Source organism: Ovis aries, chromosome 21 (assembly GCF_016772045.2).
Source record: "Ovis aries strain OAR_USU_Benz2616 breed Rambouillet chromosome 21, ARS-UI_Ramb_v3.0, whole genome shotgun sequence".
Classification (NCBI taxonomy): Eukaryota; Metazoa; Chordata; class Mammalia; order Artiodactyla; family Bovidae; genus Ovis; species Ovis aries.
The window spans coordinates 45,213,383-45,237,930 of record NC_056074.1 but is presented as its reverse complement, the minus strand read 5'-3'; the positions used below and the strand labels follow the sequence as shown (position 1 = coordinate 45,237,930).

General features: G+C 52.0%; 1 protein-coding gene across 9 annotated transcripts in view; it reads left to right on the top strand.

Moving 5' to 3' along the window:
* KCNQ1 (potassium voltage-gated channel subfamily Q member 1) overlaps nucleotides 1–24,548 on the top strand; it is a 380,920-nt gene that overhangs the window by 282,052 nt on the left and 74,320 nt on the right. For 8 of the 9 annotated variants that reach the window (XM_042237886.1, XM_060404142.1, XM_042237885.1 and 5 more), the window contains one exon: nucleotides 21,988–22,063. In XM_042237886.1, coding sequence (XP_042093820.1) covers nucleotides 21,988–22,063 — 76 coding nt within the window. Of the gene's footprint in view, nucleotides 1–21,987; nucleotides 22,064–22,489; nucleotides 22,751–24,548 lie in introns of those variants that run through there. The other variant, XM_060404143.1, reaches the window with a different exon arrangement.

The following is a 24,548-nucleotide window of genomic DNA, read 5'->3' as shown; positions in this document are numbered from 1 at the left end:
CGGGATTTAAACGGGGTTCTCCCCAGCCGCCTGCTCACGCCCAACCTCGAAGGCTCTCCCCGCTTCTGTCTGCACGCCTACCCCCCACTCCGGGGACAAAGCCGGAACAAAGGTACGTTTCTCCCCGGCTCATTCCCAGCAGCTCAGGCCCAGGCAGCCTCAGACTTTCAGCCTGCCCACCCAATTTAGGGCCCCCCACTGGGGCCCGGGGACCTCTCTCCCTGCAGCCCAGGAAGGGCAGGGCCTGTCCGGTGATTTCTCAATCGCTCCTAATCTCCGGAGCGCAGAGCGGCACAGCTGCGACAGCTTTCCTGAGCTCCGCATCGTGCCGAGGCCACGTCCTCCTTATGACGAAACCCCTGGTCTGCACTGTCCTTTGTGGTCCCTCCATTTCCTGAGGCCTCCAGAGCTCAAGGAATTTGCTGGAACCAGCTGAAGTCTAGCAATGGGAATCTGAGTGGGGCTCTCACGCCCCCGTCCAAACCGCCCCTCTTCCCTCCTCTCCACCCCATCCTCTCCAAGCAGATCTTCGGGCTCCTGGGAGGAAAGTGGACGCCAACATTGGCAAGAGGACGCAGGTCACAGGGCAGGGGTCTCCCACAGCCCAGGGAAGGGGGAGACTGGGCCACGTGTCCAGGGTGGCTGGCGGCAGCATAGCCCGCCACCAAGAAACCTTTTCCCTGATGGAAGGACTCGAGAGTCGCCCGTGGTCTCGGGGAGCCGTGCTGAAAGGCCCAGACCTGGGGCCAAGTCTGCCCCTCCCGGCCGAGTTCGAGCCATCCATGGGTCCCGAGCTCCGGCTCTTCCACCCTCCATGGGCCATCCCAGGCTGCCCTGGGCCAGCGTCAGAGGCAGTTTCTGGATGCAAGCCATCCATCTCTGGGTCCCATGCCCCTGCCCACGTGACACCACCCGTGAGCACGGATCTGGGTGAGGCAGGGGCGACGCCACATTCAGCCGGGGGGCTTAGCCCCGCAGGGCCTGCCAACTCTCCCCCACAAAATGAGGCCCCTGAGTGCCTCAGGCTGGGCCAGCACAGGGAAGAAGTGACCCTTGGACGAGTCTACTCAGGGCCCCGCCACCACCGCAGCCGCTATGGCCTGAGTTTCTGTCCGCACTATGGGAGCTCGAGGCGGCCCTTTTCCAGGGGGCGCTGGGTGCAGAGCTGCTCGCTCTCAGCCTCCCCGTGTGCCCACCTGTTGCCCTCACTTGGGCCACCAGCCACGTGGACCTTTTTTTGGTTGCTGCCTCCCCTCCTCAAGCCTTGTTTGTGCTGCCCTCCCCTCTGACCTCCAGCTCACCTCCTGCTGGTCTCTCCGGCTGCCCGAGAGGCTGTCAGGCTCCTAGAATGGGTACTACCCCCACACTCTGTAACCCACCATGTCCCCCAAGCTGTCGCCTTGCTGGCCCAGGTGCCCGCCTACCACCCTGTTCAGGATTACTGATTGGGGTGGTGCTTTGCAGCGCCTGGGCCACTCCTGACTTTCCTGTGGTCTCTGATTTTGGCTTTTCCACCCTCATGCGGCTCAGGGTGTCCTCAGCAGAGGTCACGCTCCGGCCCGGTTGGTTTCAACTCCCCAGGGACGTTGACTTGAGTTGCCTTGGTCTGCACTGAGTTGAATGGAGTTGTGTTGCCTGAGTCAGGCTTAGCTGCACCGAGTCGTCTGAGCCAAGCCGAGTGAGTTAAGTGGGGGTCACATCTACCAAAACGAACTCAGTTGAACCGAGCTGCTGGGTGGTCCGATCTGTGCTGGGTGGTCTCTGGGGGTCCAGTCAGCTGCCCTGATCTTAGAGAAACAGAGAATTTACTTCTTTTCCTTGGTTCTGGGGTGTGTTGAAATGAGTTAAACCATTTCAAATCCATTGCCAAATCCATTTCGGACACCTGTCCCGAGGTCCTGGAAGAGTTTCGCTGCCAACCCGGGGGTGGAGGGTGGTCTAACTCGGGCTGGCCAGGCCCAGGGGCCTGCACGGACTGCTCTGACTTCCGGATCATCGACACAAAAACAATCTTACAGAGACTTAAGCACCCTGTGTGTCTCGTGTTGTGTGTGTGAAACACTCTGCGGGACGGAGAGAAGGTGCTTTGCCTCAGAACCCGCTCGGAGCCCCGAAGGTTTTGTTCCGTTTGGGCCAGTTGTGAAGGGCCTGGCAGGCCACCCTCAGAGTCTGCACATCATTGGCAGGCTTGGGAGCTGGGGTGGGGGTAACAAGGTCTGCCATTTGCCCCTTGGATTGAAAAGCGCCCTCTGGCAGCCACTCGGGGTGGGATGGATTGCGAGCAGGGAGGCTGAGCCAGAATGGGGAGTCCGGAGGCCTCCCAGCGTCCGGGGAGGGAGCGAGGCCAAGCCCAGCTGCACGCCTGAGGCAGCTGGCCCCTGACCATGTCCGAGAAGCACCCCGAGGCGAGGTCCCTCCCCAAAGACACAGGTGCCCTGGCCAGAGCTGGGAGGGCTGGGGGCATCCCAAAAGCTCCCAACCCTCCACCCCCAACCGCCTGGAGGAGCCAGACCCTCCCCCCAGCTCCTGCTGTCAGGAGCCAACTCGGAGGATCAGCCACACCTTTAAAAGCAGTTTTTAGTGTGTTCACAGAGTTGCACAACCATCACCACTGCCTGATTCTAGAACGTCACCCCTCAAAAGCAACCGCAGCTCCCCATCCGTGCCCCCCCACCCCCAGCCCCAGGCAAGCCCTCGCTGCCCTTCCATCTCCGTGGATTTGCTTGTTGAGAGCATTTCACGTAAACGGGCCCCTGTGAGACGTGGTCTTTTGTGCCCGACTTCCTTCACTCAGCACGCTGCTTTCAGATCCCACCCACAGCCTAGCAAGTGTCAGAGCTTCATCCCTTGTTAGGGCTGAATACGATTCTGCTGAACGGACATGCCACGTTTTGTTTACCCACTCACCGGGTGATGGACACCTGCATGACTGCCGCCTCTAGGCTCTGAGGAACAAAGCCACCGCGAACGTTCACAAACAAGCTCAGGGCTGAGCCTGAGTTTCTCTCTCTAAGGCGTTTCACGGCCACGGGAACTGCCGGGTCACACGCAGCTCCAGGCCTCCCGTTTTAAGGAGGCTCCAGGCTGTTTTCCACACCGGCTGGCTGCCCCGTCCTATGCTGTCAGCCACCATGCACATTTCCTGAGGACCCTCGTTCTCATCTTTTCGGGGCAGCCATGCTGCTGGGTGTGAAGTGGCTCTCAGCTGCGTGTCCTTCACGGGGAGTGACGCATCGAGCTTCTCTTTACTTGCCAATGTGCCATCCTCGTCTCTTCTTTGGAGAAATGCCTCTTCAGGTCCTTTGCCCATTTTTTAAAAGGTAATTTTTATTGGCAGATAGATGATTTCCAATGTTGCGTTAGTTCCAGGTGTGCAGCGAAGTGAGTTGCACACATACACACGTGGCGATGGTGCAGTCGCTGAGTCGTGTCCAGATGTCTGCAACCCCGTGGGTTGCAGCACGCCAGGCTTCCCTGTCCTCCACTGTCTCCTGGAGTCTGCTCAGGTTCATGGCCACTGAGTTGTGATGCCATCCAACCATCTCATCCTCTGTCGTCCCCTTCTCCTCCTGCCCTCAGTCTTTTCCAGCATCAGGGCCTTTCCCAATGAGTCGGCTCTTCGCATCAGGGGGCCAAAGGATTGGAGCTTCCGCTCCAGCTTCAGTCCTTCCAGGGACTCACCTCACTTTTTCATATGCACACATCCACTCTTTTTTAGATCATTTTCCCGCAGAGGGCTTTACAGAGTGTTGCGTAGCGTTCCCTGTGGCACGCAGTAGGTTCTCATCGGCCACCTGTTGTATATGTAGTGTGTATATGTCGTCCCACTCCCCTAGCTTACCCCGCCCCTCCCCCCAACCTGCCGGTCCCCGCAAGTTTATTTTTCTACACCTGTAACTCAGTTTCTATTTTGTAGATAAGTTCATTTGTAGCCTTTTAAAAAGACTCCATAAGACTTAGCACCTGTACGATTTGCAAAGAACGAACAAACGAAACAAAGCCAGCACCACCTCGCTTCCTCGTGGTGTGACGGAGTGAGCCTCGGACAGAGGGCCACAGAACTTTCCTGAATAAGCGTGCCCCCGGCCAAAGAATAAAGAAGCAGGTGAAATAGGAGGTGGACTCAAGTGAAAGGAGGCCCCGGGATACCGCACGGCGGGGAGGTGTCCCCACTGTGAGATGGTGCTTTGTGCCCAGGTGTGTGCTGAGCCCAGTTCCCAGCTCAGGTGCACGATTTCCCCGACGGTCACCTTGCCGGTGTGGGGGCAGGTCCTGACCACCTGCGGTCCTCGCCCCTGATTTGACTTGATGATTGAAGGGCCACACACCCAGCCCAGGCCGGAGCCCTGTGCCGTCACAGATGAACAGAATCTTCTAGATCTTCCTCTCCAGCACCTGGGGGCCTGGGGTCTCAGGTCAGGGCTCATCGTCAGCTCCAGCCTCTGAGCTGGACATGGGGGATATCTGAACCCCGTGCCTCAGCCCCGGTGGTGATGGTGAATTTTATGGTGGTCATTTGATTACAGTCAGTGTTTGGGGCTCCTGGATGCCGTGAGAGCCGGGGAGCGGGGCCACCCCAAGACCTCACGGGGAAAGGGCTGTGGCTGCGCATGAGTGAGGGTGGGCTGTGTGACTGGGAAGGAGGTGAGGGCGGGCGGCAGCATGCCTGGGGCCCCACGAACGGGTGAGGCCGCAGTCCTCAACGTGGCAGGGGTTCGTGGACATGGGAGCTGTGGGGCGAGGGGCGCTGCAGAGCCAGCCCCCGCAGGGCCTGGGCTGGTCCCTTCCATCGACAGCTGCGGCCGCGACCGCTGCGGGGGGCAGCCGTGGCTGGCCAGCTCTGGAGCCGCCCTCCGGTTGGCTCTGGTCGGCACATGACAGCACGGTGGCCTCCTGTTCTACCTGTCCTTGGACAGCTTCTCAGACCCAGGCGGGGCCGGGCTGGGGTGCTTCACAGCATGTTAGGCTGTTTTCTTCCAGAAGACAGTGGGCTGTGTGGGCTGGCAGGCTGGCCTGAAGCCTCTGGATTGCACAACCCTCACCCCTCAGGGTGCTATCTCTAAAGAAGTCACCGGATTCAACCACAGACTCCCCCACCCCTCAGGCATGCGCAGAGCTGGAAGCCAGAGCTGCCCCGGGGAGCTTTGGTCAAGGACAGAGAGGCTTCAGCCCGCCCGGGTGGGCAGGCCTTGGACACAGGGCCCAGACTAAGCGGGGTTGTGGGTGAGGGGGCCTGGGCTCCCACTCTTCACCACCACCACCCCCCGCCACAGGAACCTGAGGCGGAGCAGGAGGGTGACTGCGCCATCACGGAGACAGAGCTCACACCGCAGTCTTGCCCTCCACCCTGTGGGCCGAGTCCCTGAGCTCTACTTGCCTAGATCTGAAAGGAAGCCACCTTGCCTTCCTATGAGAGCCAGCACTGGGTGATGAACATAAGCCAGGCCTCCGAGGGAAAGGTGACCACAGCCAGCTGCCTCTGCACACCCTCCACAAACCCCTTCCTTTGGGAAGACCTAAAAGGGAGAGTCTCCAGAGTCAGCCACTTTCAAGGGCGAAGGGGCAAGTGTTCTGGGAGAGCAGAAGGCCCGTTCACGGAAGTGTTTCTGGGTGGAGACCTTTGGGGCCAAAGTTGGCGAGGAGCTGGCCCTCTGTGGCTTCAGCTGGGCCTCAGGCTATACTGAGCACTGCAGTCCAGGCTCTGACCAGGGCAACGTCCTGCTCCTGGTTCAGGCATTTCAGCTCAATAGCATTTGCTCTATGCTTCTTGCTGTTTCTCAGTTGCTCAGTCGTGTCCAACTCTCTGTGACCCCCTGGACTGTAGCACACCAGGCTTCCCTGTCCTTCACCATCTCCCAGAGCTTGCTCAAATTCACGTCCATTGAGCCAGGGATGCCATCCAAGCATCTCATTCTCTGTCGTCCCCTTCTCCTCCTGCCCTCAGTCTTTCCCAGCATCGGGGTCTTTTCCAAGGAGTTGGCTCTTCGCATCAGGTGGCCAAAGTATTGGAGCTTCAGTGACTACTCAGGGTGGATTTCCTTTAGGATTGGCTGGTTTGATCTCCTTGCTGTCCAAGGGACTCTCAAGAGTCTGCTTACTTTGGGTTTAATTTGCTCTTCTTTTTCTAGTTTCTTAAGGTAAAAATTAGATCATTGATTTTTCTTTTACTATGTCACTGAATAAGATTTCCTTCTGAGAAATGCTTTAGCTAGGGCCCTCAAATTTTGATGTGTTTTCCTTTTTCATCCAGTTTAAGGTGTTTGTACAAAAGTTTGATAATTTGCTCCCTGAAAGTTTGATTGTTGTTGTTGTTTTCCAGTCGCTAAGTTGTGTTTGGCTCTTTCTGACCCCGTGAACTGCAGCACACCAGGCTTCCTTGTCCTTCCCTATCTCCCAGAGTTTGCTCAAACTCGTGTCCACTGAGTCACTGATGCTATCTAACCATCTCATCCTCTGTCACCCCCTTCTTCTCTTGAGAATTTGATAGAACCTGGGATAAAACCGTGTGGGCCTGTTTTGTTTTTGTCTTGTTTTTTTCTTGTGGGAAGACATTTAACCACCACTTTAACACCTTCAGTATTTGTAAGCTTATTTAAATGTTTTGTTCCATATTGAGTCAGTTCTACTGAGTTTGATTTTTTCTTCCCTGAGAATATACCTGTTTCTGTGTAGGTCTCCCAAAGTTTTTGGTATATAGTTGATAATCTTCCTTTTTTTATCTTTAAAATCCCTGTTTGTAGTGTTTTCTTATTTTCCTTTATAATATTTTTATGTCTATCTTCTCTCAGTCTTACCAGAACTTTATCTATTTTGTTAGTTTTTTTTTTTTTAAAAAAGAACCAGGTTTTTGCTTTATTTAGAAATTTTAAAGACTTACATAAAGTTAAAGATATACCATATTCATAAACAAAAGACAGTGTTATAAAGAGGTCAATTCATTTCTTCCTCCTTCATCTGTGAATTCACTATAATTCCAGCAAAAACTCGAGGGTTGGGTTGTTTTTTATTTTTCATGAAACTTAATATGATGCTTCTAGAATTCCTGTAGAAGAATAAAGAGTTTCAAATACCAAGACCTTCTTAAGATCAAAGAAAAGCCTTTCCTTCTAGATATGAAGACATGATATGAGACATAGTAATTAAGATGCTGCAGTGAAAGTGTAGAAATCGGTAGTTAGCCCAGAGCAGAGCCCAGAAAGGACCTTCCGGGGCTGAGGTTTCCAAGGATGATCAAAACAGCATTTGTGACCACGGGGCAGGTGCTCACCCATCATGAGAAAGGGAACCTGGACCCCGCCTCACACCCTGTTCAAAAATTCACTCCAGATGGGCCTAAGAATTAAATGTTAAATACAGAACTTACAACCTTTAGAAAATATAAGTTAGTTTGTATCTTTCAAAACTTAGCACAAGGAAATATTTCTCACATGGGACACAAAAGCATCTGTGAGATAAAAATATTAATAAACGTGTTTACGTAAAATAAGGAATTCTGTTTGTTAAAAGACACCTTAAAGGGAAGAGATAACGTCCAACCTGGAATTCGCGTGAGTTTTCTATCGTTGCTGTCAGATTCCCTCAAAGCGAGAGGCTTCAAACACATATTTATCATCTTTCAGTTCTATAGGTCAGAAGTCCCATACAGCCCAAGGGTCTGGACAGTATCACAGGGCAGGTTTCTTCTTGATGACCCGGGAGACAATCCACGCCAGACCTTTTTCAGCTTCTAAAGGGCCCTTGGCCCTTTCCTCTATCTTCAAAGCCATCACATTGCTGCTCTCAGGCCTTTTTTCCACTGTCGTAACTTCCTCTGACCAGACCTGGGAAGGGTTCTCTACTTTTAAGCATTCAAGCATCTAACTGCCCCCAGCCAGATAATCCTGACCCTCCCCAAACCAAGGCACCGAACCTGAGTTGCATCTCGAGACTCCCTTGTGCCACATAAGGGGGCACATTCACAGGGTCTTGGGATTAGAACATCTTTGGGGAGACTTTTTCTACCTAACACAGGAGCAGGTGTTCCCAATACATAAATTGACCCCCAAAATGGTTGGTCAGTAGGGAGGGAGGGAGGAAGTCGGAGGGTGGGGAGCCAGGGAAGGAGGAGAAAGAAAGGGAGGGAGGGAGGGAGGGAGCAGAGCAACAAAGGAAGCTGCGTGGGCAATTTATATCTAATCAACGAGTGCAGGGCTTCCCTGCTGGCTCAGTGGTAAAGAATCCACCTGCCAGTACAGGAGACGTGGGTTCTATCCCCGGGTCAGGAAGATCCCCTGGAGAAGGGCATGGCAACCCACTCCAGTGTTCTTGCCTTGAAAATCCACGGACAGAGGATCCTGGTGGGCTACAGTCCGTGGGGGTCACAAGCTAAGGATACAACTTAGTGACTGAACAACAGTAAAGATCAATCAGGACACAAATGACTGAACAGAAAGTGACCCAGCTGGGCCTTCATGGTGGGGGAAGCACACGCGGCCCGCCGGGCGTCTGAGAGCATGGCTCCATCACGCCGGCTTCCATCTGGCATGAATCACGACATCTGAGCGCTGGGGCTGCGGACAGGGGTGTGGGGCCCGGGGCCTCTCCTGCACTGCCGGCGGGGAGCCTTGGAGGGCCACCGTGTGCAAGGACAGTGTGGTCTCACTGAACTTCACACACCCAGGCACTGGCTATGGTACACCCGGGTACTCACGCAAGGAAAGCTCCAGTCCACCGCCAGCTGGAGCAGGCAGCCTGGAGTGCGTGTACCAGGGTCCTATCCACCAGTCAGAACAGACGAACCAGAGGGACGCAGACGGACAGGTCTCGGCAACATAAGGCCAAGGAAAAGCATGATACGTTTCTGTAAAGTCTAAATCACCAACAGAAAATCCGCGCCCCTTTCTGCACGCGCAGAAATCTGGTAAAGCTACACAATCAGGAAAGCCCGGGCAGGGGACGCTGATTCAGGGCACTGCTTCCCAGAGCGGTGGAGGCAGGGGGGGGGCTTGAGTTGGGGGCTGATGGGGCTTAGTTATTATTTTAGATGAGTCCCTGGGGTTTTTCTACATTAATAAGAACAAACAACCAATTATATAATGATGTATTAAAAAATAAAGCACCACGACCAAGTGACAGTTAATTTGTTCCAGATAAACCAGCCAGTTCAATTTGCAGAACTCAATTAACATAGCCCCTCACGTCAACAGGCTGAAGAGAAAGCTCAGATGATCCAACCTAGTGATGTGGAAAAAGTGTTGATAACATCTAATATCTGTCCAGTCCTCCTCTTTGCCAGAGGCAGGGGTAGGGGAAGGTGTCTGCTTTCTCGGGCAGAGGAGAGGGGCTTCGCTCACCTGTGGGGCTCAGGGTGCCCGTCCCACCTGCCCAGTGTTAGTCATCCTGTCCTCGGGCCGAACCCCCCTGGAGAAAGGAGCAGGCCCTCTGAGAGAGGGACCAGCCTGGCCCTTCCGGGCAGACCGCAGCATCCTGTGTTCAGCAGGGAGGCCAGCCGTGGGGTGTCACCAGTCAGGGCCAGGCCACGGCAGGCCTGAGTGGAGCCGGCAGGGCCTGGAGTCCCCAGCCCTGGCCTTCCAGCAGCCTGGGGTGGGGGAGCTGCTTGGTTGCAAAGGCCACGGTTTGTTCTGTAGACCTGGTGGAGGTGAGCGTGGCGGCAGCCTCTGGAGCAGTCACTGGGTGTGGTCCTTTGATTCAGAGAAGTGGGAGCTTTCTCTCTGAACCTCACGCTGCGTCCAGGCTTGGCCAGCCACAGTCAGTGGGGCCCTTCTTAGGGGGGCACTCGGGGATCCTCCGCCCCTCCACCTGCTGCCACACCACCTGGGGGGTCTACCAGAAGTGAGGACCTGAGGCCAGGGTACGTCGCCCCGTGGCTCAGGCCTAGGATGAGGAGCTCATGGGGCCTGTGGCCCTGACTCCAGAGGAGAAATCTCAGGGCCTCCCAGAGCCTGCTGCAGCTCTGGTTCCAAGTGTGTGTGTGCAAGAGCGTGTGTATGTGTGTAAGCGTGTGTGTGTGTGTGTGTGTGTGTGTGTGTGTGTGAACGTGTGTTAGCTGGCATGTGTTAGCTGCCGCCCCCTCCCGTGTAGGTGCGGAAGCGTCACCAGGCCTGGGTGCTGCATGTCGTGTCAGGTGGGCCCAGGTTATAGCAGGTGTGGGGACACAGCCTCGACTGCCTTCTGCACGTGGGGCCCCCTTTGTCCAGTAGCGTGGGGGGCTTGCTTTCACCAGAGAGCATCTCATATACTTGGGGCTCAGAGTGGTCAACCCAGGGCTATGTAGAAACCATTTGTTCCTGAGAACTTTAAAAGCCACTTATCTTTTTAAAAACCATGGAATGAACGATTGTAAAATGCACAAATCCTAGATGAACAGACCAGCCCAGGTGGCTTAGTGGTAAGGAATCCACCTGCTAAGGCAGGAAACTCAGGAGACCCGGGCTCGATCTCTGGGTCGGGATGATCCCTTGGAGGAGGAAATGGCAACCCGCTGCAGTGTTCTTGCCTGGGAAATCTCACGGGCAGGTGGGCTGCATCCACAGGCGGGCTGCTGTCCACGGGCCAGAGTAGGACACGACTGCGCAACCGAGCACGCATGCGCACGCCTTGCGTAAGCACCCGTGTGCGCTGTGCTAAGTCAGCTCCGTCGTGTTCAGCTCTTTGCAACCCCATGGACTGTAGCCCACCAGGCTCCTCTGTCCATGGGATTCTTTAGGTAAGGATACTGGAGTGGGTTGCCATTTCCTCCTTCAGGGGATCTTGACCCATGAGGTCAAGACATAGACACTTTGGTCCCAACAGAAGTTTCCTCCCCCGGGGAAACGCTCCCCCCACAACCCCCGCCCAGGGAAACTCTGTCCTGACCTTTCTCACCCTGGAGCAGTCTTGTCTGTTCTTGAGGCTGCATGGGATCAGATTTGCCTACAGCTTTGTCACTGGCGGGCTTTCCTCTGAGGAAAGTTGCTGTAATCCTCCCCATCGATGGATCTGGTGGATGTGAGTATGAGTTTCTCTGGAGTCAGTATCTGCACACGGGAATGCCTAGTGGTGATGTGTGCCCAAGGCTACAGCCAGGCAGCTTTCCCAGGTGAACGAACGCATGTTCCCACCAGCGGCACACAGGAATGGTCTCCCCACACGATGTCCGGCACTGGATGTTGGCGGCCTGTCATTTTGACCACACTAGCTAGTGTGTGGGGGCACCTCATGTGGGCTTTCCTCTGTGCTCCCCTCATAGGTGGTGATGCTGAGCACCTTCTCACGGGCCTATTGACATCTGGGGCCTGTTCAAATCATCTTTTTAAAGCACCTGGTCTTTTCCGTATTGATTCGTAGGTGTTCTTGACATGCTGTGAATACGAGTCCTTTGCCAGAAAATACCCTTTCCCAGCCTGCAGAGCGTCTATTCATGTTCTTAACAATGTCTTTTGATGTATGGGAAGCCTTAATTTTTATAAGGAAGAGCAATTTGTCAAATATTTTATTTTGTAGTCAGGGCTGCTTGTGTTTTGGCAAATCTTCCAAGGTCATAAAGATAATCCCCTCCTCTCTTCTCCAGTCCTGATGGTCTCTGCCTTCATGCTTTGATGTAAAACCTAACTTGAATTAATTTTATGACTGATGTGTAGTGGGGATCATGATTCATATATTTTTTTTTTCATACAGCTATCCAAACTGTTCCACTACCGTTGATCAAAAGGGACATTCCTTCCCTCCCAGACTGAAATGGCGCCTCGGTTATAAACCCGGTGGCCACATATGCGTGTTTATGACTCTGGGCGTGTCATTCTGCCCTGTAGACCGTCCCGTCTGATGCTGCTGTGTCAGGAGGTGTTCGGGCTACATCTGTATAATCTGTTCTCATCTGTAGCTTTACGGCACGTTTGAACTGAAGGAGCACGCCTCTTCAACTTCATTGTTCTTCCAAATTGTCTTCTCTATTCCTAATCGTTTGCTTTTTCACAAATATTTTAGAATCAGCTCAAAAACCCTTCCCATAAATAAATAAAAGCATTCTGTATTGACTGCAATCAGACTGGATCCATACCTCAAAATTCACATCTGACAAATCCTAGTCCCCCAGTTTACGAACATGTCATAACCCTCAGCCGATATAGGGCTTCTTTAATTTTTCTCACTGAAGTCTAGTACTTTTTTGCGTAGAGGTCTTGTTCATCTCCAAGAAATTTCCTTTTAGCTATTTTATGGGTTTGGATGCTGTTATAAGCAGTATCTCTATTTCATTTTCTAATTGCTTGTTACTAACATACAGAAAAGGCTCCCCAGGTGGCTCAGTGGTAAAGAATCCACCTGCCGAGGCAGAAGGCTCGAGACGCGGGTTGAATCCCTGGGCTGGGAAGATCCCCTGGAGGAGGAAATGGCAACCCGCTCCAGTGTTCTGGCCTGGGGAATCCCGTGGAGAGAGGAGCCCGACAGGCAACAGTCCACAGGGTTGCGAGGAGTTGAACATGACCGAGCACACACAAACAGGCTTAAGTGGCTATGTTTCGTGGCTCACTTACAGAAACAGAATTTATTTTCGCATATTATCTTTAAAATCAGTGTTCTTGCTGAATTCATTTAACAATCGAACAGTTTATCTGAAGATTCTGTTGGGTTTTTTTAAAAATATATATGATTATGTCATTTGTAAATGGTGACAAAGCAGTTTTATTTTGTCCTGTCTCATTTTTTCTTCTGCTTCCCTTTTCTTCCCTCAGTGCACTGGCTGAGGCTTTGGGGATAACATTAAGTAGAAACAGTCATGATAGACATCCTTGTCTTTTTCCCCATCTCAGGAGGAAAGTACAACCTTTCAGCATGACGGATGATGGCTGCTCAGATTTTGCTTGTTTTTGTGCTTGTTTTTTACATGACAGAACTTCCTTCTGTTCCAAGGTCTCTAAGAGTCGTGTGTTTAATTGTGAGTGGGTCTTGAGTGTTATCACATGCTCTTTCGGTATCTTATGAGTTGATTGTATGTTTTTTTCTTACTTGTTCTGTTGGATTTCAGATGCTAAACCAAACTTGCATGACTGGATTGAACTAGGATTGTACGTCTTTACATGCAGTGTTGGGTTTAGTTTGTTGGTATTGCATGTAGAATATTTGCGTCCTATGTTAACGAGAGATGTTGGCCTATGACTTTGCTTTCCTGAAACATCCTTGTAGGATTTTGATGTCAAGATTATACTGACTCATGAAAAAAATCTTCTAAAAAGGTTTGTATAAAATTGGTATTATTTCTTACCATTTAAGGAAGAATCTACTAGTGAAGTCATCTAACCTTTAATTTTTGTGTGTGTAAATTCCAAATCCAATTTATTTAAGTAATATCAGGCAATCTGGATTTTTAAATTTCTTCTTCTCTCTACTTTTGTATATCATGGTGTTTTAGAAGTTAATCTATTTTATCTAAGCTATCAAGATTATTTCTGTATATCATATCCTCTAAATACATTTTTCAATGTCTCTAGCTGGTCTCTTCAGAGAATCAAATTTTGGCTTTGTTGAATTTCTTAATGAAATGTCCATTTTTTATTTCACTAAATGTATTCATTTATCTAATTCATTTGTTTTATTGCTCTCTATTTCCTCTTTCCATCTACCTTCTTTGGGCCTAATTTACTGTTTTTTTAAGTACTTGAGATAGACTCCAGTCTCCCCTCTTCTCTTAATGTCTGATTTAAGGTCATAAAATATCCTGTAAGCACGTATTTCACGGTACCTCAAGCACGTATTTAGCTATAAGTTGTGACACAAGACATTTTTATCATTGCTCCACTAAAAATATTGGATGAGCCTAGAGTCTGTCACACAGAGTGGAGTAAGTCGGAAAGAGGGAATCCCCGTGGCTCGGTGGAAAGAATCCGTCGCCACTACAGGAGATGCGGGTTTGGCCCCTGGGTCGGAAAGATCCCCAGGAGAAGGGAGTGGCAACCCAGTTGAGTATTCTTGCCTGGGAAATCCCGTGATCAGAGGAGCCCTGCGGGCTACAGTCCATGGGGTCACAGAGGGTTGGACGTGACTGAGTGACTCAACAACAAGTCAGAAGGATTGTGTATTAACGCACGTATACATGGAATCCAGAAAGCTGGACGTGATGAGCCTGTCCCCAGGGCGGGAAAAGAGACACAGACGTAGGGGACACAGACAGGGAAGGGGAGGCTGGGACGAACTGAGCAGGCGGCAGTGATGTGAATACACTTTCATGTGTAAGATAGCTAGTGGGCACTTGCTACACAGCTCAGGGAGCTCAGCTTGGCGCTCCGTGATGACCGAGGGGGTGAAATGGGAGTGGGGAGGAGGCTCAGGATGGAGGAGACATTTGCATACATATGGCTGATTCGTGATGCTGTACCACAGAAGCCGCCGCAACGCTGGTAAGCAATTACAGGCAACAAAAATAAAGAAATAATAAAATAGATTTTACTTAGTCAAAAAACAAACAAAAAAACCCTCTTCCAATTCTTATTAGATTTCTTCTTTGACCCTTAAGGTATTTAACTTCTAAAACGCTGGAAGGTCTTCCAGTTATCTTTTCCTTGTGATTTCTAGTTTAATCTCTCTGAGGTCAGAGTACATACACATATGACTTAATTTCTTGCAGGCGTGTTGGCACTTGCCCTTTCAGCCCTGCGCGTGGCCCCGTCTGTAGAAGCTCTGTGTGCACTTGGGAAGCTGAAGCGCTCCCAGGACACCGAGCGCAGTATTCTATAAGCGCCCATCACATCAAGTCCAAACTCAGCTTTTCAGACGTGTTCACAGCTCCTCTATCCGTTACCCACAGAAGGGCATTCAAATCACCCTCCGTGATTGTGGATTTTCTCTTTTACCTCTTAGTTCTGCCAGTTTTTGTGACGTATACTTGAATCCCATGTTTTTAGGTATGTACAGATTTAGAACTGACCTCTCCCTACCAAATTTTGACCTTTTCCTTTTTTTGCCCAAGCCACATGGCCTGCAGGATCTTAGTTCCCTGACCAGGGACTGAACCTATGCCTGCTGCAGTGGGAGCGTGGTGTCCTAACCACGGGACTGCCGGGGAATCCTCTTGATCAATTTTTAAATACTGACATATCCCTCTTTATTTCTGGCAATACTTAAAGTCTACTTTGTCTGATGCTGCTTTGCCTGGACTAGCTTTCTTTTGGCAATCCCATAATATCTCTTTTTCTATCTTTTTACTGTCAACACTTCTAAGCCTTTCTATTTCAGTATATTTATGTGAAGTATAAAAGTGTCAGTTGCTCAATCATGTCTGACTCTTTGCAACCCCATGGACGGTAGCCCACCAGGCTCTTCTGTCCATGGAATTCTCTAGGTAAGAATACTGGAATGGGTAGCCATTCTCTTCTCCAGGGGATCTTCCTAACCCAGGGATCGAACCCATCTCCTCCATTGCAGGCGGATTCTTTACTGTTTGAGTCACCAGGGAAGCTGGGCAACATCAAATCATTTTTTTTAACCCTAACAACCTTCATCTTTCGATGGGGATATTTAGTCCCTCTGCAGTGCGTGCAGTCTACTCTCTCATTCTGTTTTTCCACTTGTTCCATCACTTCCTTTTGACCTCCTTTCTTGCTTCTTTCAGTTCAGTTTAGTTCAGTTGCTCAGTCGTATCCGACTCTTTGCGACCCCATGAACCGCAGCACGCCAGGCCTCCCTGTCCATTACCATCTCCCGGAGTTCACTCAGACTCATGTCCATCGAGTCAGTGGTGCCATCCAGCCATCTCATCCTCTGTCGTCCCCTTCTCCTCCTGCCCCCAATCCCTCCCAGCATCAGAGTCTTTCCCAGTGAGTCAACTCTTCACATGAGGTGTCCAAAGTACTGAAGCTTCAGCTTTAGCATCAGGCCTTCCAAAGAACACCCAGGGCTGATCTCCTTCAGAATGGACTGGTTGGATCTCCTTGCAGTCCAAGGGACCCTCAAGAGTCTTCTCCAACACCACAGTTCAAATGCATCACTTCTTCGGCGCTCAGCCTTCTTCACAGTCCAACTCTCACATCCATACATGACCACAGGAAAAACCATAGCCTTGACTAGACGAACCTTAGTTAGCAAAGTAATGTGTCTGCTTTTGAATATACTATCTAGGTTGGTCATAACTTTTCTTCCAAGGAGTAAGCATCTTTTAATTTCATGGCTGCAGTCACCATCTGCAGTGATTTTGGAGCCCAAAAATTAAAGTCTGATACTGTTTCCACTGTTTCCCATCTATTTCCCATGAAGTGATGGGACCGGATGCCATGATCTTCATTTTCTGAATGTTGAGCTTTAAGCCAACTTTTTCACTCTCCTCTTTCACTTTCATCAAGAGGCTTTTAGCTCCTCTTCACTTTCTGCCATAATTGTGGTGTCATCTGCATATCTGAGGTTATTGATATTTCTCCCAGCAATCTTGATTCCAGCTTGTGTTTCTTCCAGCCCAGCGTTTCTCATGATGTACTCTGCATATAAGTTAAATAAGCAGGGTGACAATATACAGCATTGATGCACTCCTTTTCCTATTTGGAACCAGTCTGTTGTTCCATGTCCAGTTCTAGCTGATGCTTCCTGACCTGCATACAGGTTTCTCAAGAGGCAGGTCAGGTGGTCTAGTATTTCCATCTCTTTCAGAATTTTCCACAGTTTATTGTAATCCACGCAGTCAAAGGCTTTGACATAGTCAGTAAAGCAGAAATAGATATTTTTCTGGAACTCTCTTGCTTTTTCCATGATCCAGAGGATGTTGGTAATTTGATCTCTGGTTCCTCTGCCTTTTCTAAAACCAGCTTGAACATCTGGAAGTTCACGGTTCACGTATTGCTGAAGCCTGGCTTGGAGAATTTAGAGCATTACTTTACTCGCGTGTGAGATGAGGGCGATTGTGCGGTAGTTTGACCTGCTTCTTTGGATTGATCAGAAATTGTTACTAATTAATTTTTATCCCCTGTCCACTTGTTAACTCTACGGCCCTTTACTTTCCCGTCAGTGGTTGCCTGGAGGTGATCGTACGCATCCTCGGCTCACTGGAGTCAACCTCAGATGAGCACTGTGGCCACCGCCCTGGCAACACGTGGCGCTCACAGCTGTGTAGGTCCATGGACGCCCCCTTCCTGGTGCCATTTGTAATCATGCGTTTTTAGCTGTGGCTATACATTCAACCTCAGGAAACATCAGCGTGACTGTTTCAGTCAATTTGATTCACTAATTTAAACTTTCTCACACATCTGTCCTTTTCTACAGTCTCAATTGCTTCTTGTATTGAAATATCTCGATGCATCCTTGTCATTGCTGAGTCCCGGCCCAGAGTCATTCTTCCAGTACAGGCCTCGCCACCGTGGACTCTCTTGGTTTAGTGTTTACCTTCTCTTATTCTTATTATTGTGGAAAAACACGCATAACACAAAATATACCATTTGTATCGTTGTAAGCATTTTTAAGTGCTTCATTCAGAGTCATTAACTCCATTCACGTTCTTGTGTAACCATCACCCCGTGATCTCCAGAGCTTTTCACCTTCCCAAACGGACAGTCTGTCCCCACTGAACACTCCCTTCCACCCCTCTCCCACCCCACACCCTCCTACTTTCTATCTCGATGGATTTAATGACGCTAGGTCCTCATATAAGTGGAATAGTACAGAGTTTATCCTTTTGTGACTGGATTATTTCACTTGCACCTTCATTTCTAAAAATACATTTGATGGGTATGGAATGCTACCTTGGTAGGAATTTTCCTTGAGCTCTTTAAGGATGTTATTCTGGCTTTCATCCTCCCTGTTGACAAGTCAACCATCAGGAAAATGTGTCATCGTACACACACACACCCCCTCAGCAATGCTGTGCCTTTGGCCTTCAGCAGGGTGACTCGGAGGGGCCTGGATCCGTTATGCCTTGTCTTTCTTTCCAGCTGGAGCCAAGCGAAAAGAAAGTGAAAATGCGGGTCACTTAGTCGTGTCCGCCTCTTTGTAACCCCATGACCAGGCTCCTCTGTCCCTGGAAATCTCCAGGCGAGAGTACTGGAATGGGTGCCCATTCCCTTCTCCAGGGGATCTTCCCAACCCAGGGATCAAACCAGGGTCTTCTGCATAGCAGGCAGATTCTTTACCGTCTGAGCCACCAGGAAAGCCTGGTGGACCCAAGGAGCTGCTTAAATCTGCGGCCTGACGTCTTGCATCATTTGGGGAAAATTCTGAACCATTCAGTCTTCAGAATTACTCATTCTCCACTTCGTCTCCTCTCCTTCTGAGATGTCACGTGTATTAGAACCTCTAACTGTATCTCAGTTACCTTGTGTTTTCTCTGTATCTTTAATTCTGCTTTCCCTCTGCACTCTATCCTGGCTACTTTCTCTAGTTCACAAGTGCTCTTTTTTTTTTTTTTTCCCCTATGTCTCCTCTGCTATCAAATTCATCTCACGCATTCTTAACTTCCATGATTGTCCTTTCTGTTCTAGAATTTCCCTTTGTTTTCTTTTTAATATAGATTTTACTTCCCTGGTGAAATTCTTCGTCTGCCTTCTACTTTCTTGAACCTATTTATCACGCTTATCTCACAACTCTGAAGCAAATCATCTCATCTATTTGGTTCTGACTCTGTGGATCAGCATTTTGGGTTCCTCATCTGGGTGGTTTCACCCAGCTCCTTCAAGTGGCAGCTTGGTGGTGACTGGCTGGTCTCAGCTAGCCTCAGGAGTCTGGAGCCGTCAGGCTGTTAGACGGGGTGCCTCGGCTCTCCTCCACGTGGCTTTTCCAGCAGCCTGGCTCAGACATGTCCACATGGCAACAGTGTTCCATGGAACAGGATGGTGGAAATAGCAGGGTTGGGAGGGGGCAGGCTCTGCTGGGGGGGACTGCAAAGGACCTGCGCCCATCTCTAACTTTCCTCAGTCTGCCCTCTGGCCATAACTTTATACCCTTCCACCAAAGCAAGATTCACGCACCTCTCCAAGAGACCCCAGAGTCTTGTGCAATTAGAGATGGTACCAGGCCCAATGTCCAGCATCTTACAATTGGCCTTTTTTTTTTTCTTTGTCATCCTCTGCCTGAAGCCTAGTCCCAGCACTATTTTGGGATTGATACATGTACCCCACTTTGAAGTCTAATTACTTTTCATCTATTGATGCATAGCAAACCATGCCTACGGTTCCTGGCTTCACATCACAACTCTTCCATTATCCGTCATTCTGGGTCAGTAATTTGGGCTCGACGCAGCTGGAAGGCTGTTCTGGTGGCTCTGTGTGAGGTGACTGACACAGTTGCAGTCACCTGGTGGTTCATCAGGGCTGGACGGGGGCGGTGGATGATGGCTGCACTCACCTGTTATTGCTCTTGGCCTGGCTCTTGGCCTGGGCACCTCAGTTCTCCACACGGCCTCTGAAGCCAGCCAGTCCAGGTGGTCCACGTAACCACATTGCAAGAACACATGAGTGGGACTTCCCCAGCTTTCTTTTCACGACTAAAGGTCAAGGTCAGCCCGAATTCAGCTAGTGGGAAAACCAACTCTTATCTCTTGATGGAAGAGCTACAAGTCGACTCAATGCATGTGAGTTTGAGCAAATGCCGGGAGATAGTGAAGGACAGGGAAGCCTGGTGTGCTGCAGTCCATGGGGTCTCAAAGAGTCGGACCCAACTTAGCAACTGAACAACCATCTACCACACCTCAAGATCTGTTTCTGTGGTCTGGTTTGTCCCTTGGTTTTCCATCTGTTGTCTATGAAATAAATAGAGGCTCCATGATCTCACCTGCCTATGGATGTCTTGGTTTTCTCTGGAGACTCAAAGGCACCAGGCAGAGCATTTGCTTCAGGTGGAGACTGAGGGGGTTTGAGGCCATGGCAGGGCTGGGGTCTCCTCTGAAAGCGTGGGCTGTTTACCAGGACCCTATCTCCTTGATGGCTCTGAACCAGAATCCTCCTCTCCTCCATAACATGGGTCTGCAGGGGTCTCTGCTTAGCTTTTTGTCCTTCTGGCAGCTGTTTTTTGCTCCATTTCTCAGAATCTCACCCCGTGCTGTGCAGCTTGGCTCACAGACACTTCAAGGAGAAATTGGGTGAAAGGGGCCACCAGGATCTTGGCCTGTCAAGTCCTGGATGTCTTTGGAGCCCTGGCCTCCTGTTTAATCTCGCCAGCCCGGGGGGCCCCAGCCTCATACTCAGCCCATGTGCCCCACACACTAAACACACGAATGCACACGTGGGCTCACCCAGCTTGTTTCTCTCCTGGGATCGCAGCCCTTCGTGGCCAAGAAGAGATTCCAGGTGAGTCCTGCACTCGGCCCTCCTGCCCTGGTCCACTCTGAAAGCTGCTTGCCCGCCCACCTCGTGGGCCATACCCTGCCATGTCTGAGACCCATCAAACACCCTGCCATGACTTCAAGACCCGTCTCCAAGACAGCTGGCCCTGGAGAGATGTTTCCCTGATGGGGCTGGACTCTGGGGCCAACCCAGAACCCAGAAACACACGGAGCCCTGGAGCTCACTCACCCCCGACCCCCACCCCCCGGACAGGAGTGGGAATGACTCAGCCCTGTGCCACCTGGGAGTCTTCCCTGGTCATAAAACTGTCACACAGCTGTGGTGGTGTCTTCAGGAAAAAGTGTGACCAGACGCAAGCTTCAGAGCCAGGAGCAAAGTCTCCGCTGGTTCCGTGTGCGTTACTTCCTTCCAGACTTTTCCTGTGCACACGTATCAGCCATTGTGTTCCCCTTCTGATGATGTTTCTAGAAGGAACTGCGGGGTTTCCCAGGCGGTGCAAGTGGTAAAGAACCTGCCTGCCAATGCAAGAGACTCAAGAGATGCAGGTCCAGTCCCTGGGTTGGGAAGATCCCCTGGAGGAGGGCATGGCAACCCACTCCAGTATTCTTATCCAGAGAATCCCACAGACAGAGAAATCTGGCGGGCTATAGTCCACAGGGTCGCAAAGAGTTGGATGACTGAAGCAACTTGGCACGCACACACACACTAGAAGGGACTTCAGAGGGGAGAGGAAGCAGCACCCTTCACAGAGTGGTTTTTGATGCTGTTCAGTCGCTCATTTGTGTCCACTCTTTGCAGCCCCGTGGACCGCAGCATGCCAGGCTTCCCTGTCCTTCACCATCTTCCAGAGCTTTTTCAAACCTGTATCGATTGAGTCAATGATGCCATCCAATCATCTCATCCTCTGCCGTCCCCTTCTCCTCCTGCCCCCAATCTTTCCCAGCATCAGGATCTTTTCAGATGAGTCAGTTCTTCACATCAGGTGGCCAAAGTATTGGAGCTACAGCTTCAGCATCAGTCCTTCCAATGAATATTCAGGGTTGATTTCCTTTAGGTTGGACTGGTTTGATCTCCTTGCAGTCCCAGAGACTCTCAAGAGTCTTCTCCAACACCACAGTTCAAAAGCATTAATTCTTTGGATCTCAGTCTTCTCTATGGTCTAAATCTCACATCCATACATGACTACTAGAAAAACCGTAGCTTTGACTATATGGGCCTTTGTTGGCAAAGTCATGTCTCTGCTTTGGTGTGGCTAAGGCGGTTTAGGTGGCATACATAGGTAGTACCTATCCCCGGCTGATTTGTCCTGCCCTACATTTTCCAAGTGGGTACCGGTGGGTGGGCCATGGAACATTCCAGCCGTGAGGGGCCTTAGGGGTCATCTGCTTGTACCCCTTCCCACTGTACTGGTGAGAAACCCAAAGACCTCAGTGCAAAAAGAAGCCTGTCTGGCTGTACTGTGGGTAAGGGGCACAGCCGCCGCCAATACAGGACCCTGACTCCAACCCCACTTCTGAGCTAGGAGCAGGGCAAGGGTCCCTCTGGGGCCATCTCATTAATTAAAAGCCTCTCAGCATCAGCCTTTCCTCCTGCCAGCAGGACGGCGGCTTGCAGATCCCCATCCGCAGAGGCTGAACATCCTCCTTGCTCCTTGAGGGGCCCAGCCATGTGCCCGGGGACACTCGGGCAGCCTGCAGGCCTCTGACAGCGGCAGGCACGGGATGACCACCCCCCTCCCCTCCCTTCTCCACCACAGGCTGCGAGAGCACCACCGGGCCACCATCAAGGTCATCCGGCGCATGCAGTACTTCGTGGCCAAGAAGAAATTCCAGGTGAGTCCTGCACTCGGCCCTCCCGCCCTGGTCCACTCTGAAAGCTGCTTGCCCACCCACCTCGCGGGCCATACCCTGCCATGTCTTCAAGACCCGTCAAACACCCTGCCATGACTTCAAGACCCGTCTCCAAGACAGCTGGCCCTGGAGAGATGTTTCCCTGATGGGGCTGGACTCTGGGGCCAACCCAGAACCCAGAAACACACGGAGCCCTGGAGCTCACTCACCCCCGACCCCCAGCCCCCAGACAGGAGTGGGAATGACTCAGGGAGGGTGCAGAGCCAGCCCTGTGCCACCTGGACAGGAAGTACCTGCCCTAGGCCTGCTCAGGGCTTTTGTCGCCATCGCCCACCCTGTGTGAGTCAGGACAGACAGGAGTGACCTCCCTGGCAGTCCAATGGCTAAGACTCTGTGCTCCCAATGCAGCGGCCCTGGGTTCAATCCCTGGTCAGGGAACTAGATCTCACACGGTGCAATGAAGACAGATCTGCTCGCTGCAACTAAGACCCTGTCTGCTTCAACTAAAGACCCCGCTTGCTGCAACTAAGACCCCGCTTGCTGCAACTAAGACCCTGTCTGCTTCAACTAAAGACCCCGCTTGCTGCAACTAAAGACCCCACATGCAGCAAATACTGGTGCAGCTAAATAAATAAATATTTAAAAAATAAATAAATAAAACATAAGAGAGAGGAGGCCTGGCCCTGCTCTGTGCCCTGGGTTGGCCCCCTTTACAGGGAGGGGTAGGGTCTCCCTGGCCAGGCGGGGCTGGAGACTGCGGGCTTCCCCATCAGCCCTCCTTCCTGGGGTGAGTCTCCTACAGCAACCCCTGGAGAATGCCAGGTGATGCCACACTTGGGACCTCTCTCCTCCATGGAGACTGTCATCTGTTGGAGGATGGGGCCCAACTCAGCGTTCCCTCCAAGAACATGGAGACCTGGGAAGCAGGGACCCCTGGGGGAGGGCATTCTCTTTCTGGAAGGCTTGGCCACTGGTTCCTTTCAGAAGTGAGTTCCTGCAGAGCCAGGTCTGGGGGTCTCTCGGAGGCAGCAGCAATGTCCAGAACCCCTGGGCTGTGTGTGGCACCAAGTGGGGAGGTTGGGGTGACTTGTTTGTACCCCCCGAGCAGTCACAGCAGGGCTGAGGCTAGAACCAGACCCCAGGTCCCCTCCAGTCTGTGCCTCCCATCCTGGCCTACAGGCTTGACTCCAGGCCTGGCCAGTTTCCCCTGCAGAGCCCTCACCCACCCAGGCCAGGGAGCCAGACAGTGGGGAGGTCTGGACAGACCCCACTCCGACAGCCCTAATGAAGACCTCTTTCCCATTTGGACTGGGAACAAAAGCCCAGGGGGCTGCCCAGGACCACGCCCACCTGTGCCCTCAGCCTGCCAGGACACTGGTCCCAGCACAAGCGGCCCCCTCGGGAGCGGGTAGGGGCAGGGAAGGGGGTAGGAGGGAGGTGGAGCGGTTGCACAAAGTCCCCAGGGGCATTGTGCTGCCCGCCTGCCCATCTATCTGCCTGCAGCCTGGCAGGAGACCTTTCCCCCCAAAACTGGGCCAAGCAGTGTTAAAGGCTCTCTCCAGGGCCTGGGACCCCTCATTGTGGGATCAAAGAGTCAGGAAGGCCATTCCCAGCTGGTACCAGGAGCTCTGCCCTGCACTGTTCTGGGCAAGATCCAAAATCCCCGGACGGTGGGCCTTTGGGCCTGTGGCTACTCCTTCCCCGAGGCTCGGCTGCCCTGGTGGACCCAGCAGAGGGGCACCTGGTGGAACAGGGAGCTCGAGGGTGCTGGGCGAGGATGGGATGGCCTCTCGGGTGAGGCAGGAATGGCAGGAAATTCTGCCGGGATCAGGTCTGGGCAGGACTGTCCCCAGGAGCAGAGAAGACCCGGGCAGGGCCCTCGCTGGAGAGTGGCTGGTGGTGGCGGCTAAAACCTCTGATGCCAACTCGGGGGGGAGGGAGGTACAGAGGGGTCACTGCGACTCTCCACAATGGGGACAGTCCCCAGCCTGAGCAGCTGGGCCATTGTGCTTCCGGAGCAGGCCCCCGCTGGGCAGAGGCCAGAACCTGCTGCCTGGGGCACCGTTGGATTATACAGAGCCATGCCAGGGTGGACACCAGGCTTCCTGGGGGCTTCTTCCAGTTCTGGGGTACCCACAGGGCAGGCCCAGCTCAAGGGTGATGTGCGCAGCTTCCAGATCAGAACCACACATGCCCTGGGTAGACAGGCGCCCACAGTGGCCAGAGAAGGTGCGGGCGCTGGGGAGCGCCTGTCACAGAAACGCAGGCAAGAAAACCAACAGCTGGCCTCAGCGGGCACCCTGCCCTCCCTTCCAGGCCAGAGGCCTCGCTTCTGCCTCAGGATACAGGCAGCATCCTGCAAGCGGCCTGGGAAGCTTCTGGAAGGAGGCCGGGCAGCCCCATGGGCCTGCCCCCTCCCCTCCCCTGTGCACAGGGCCCCAGAGGGCCTTGAATAGACCAGGTGGGG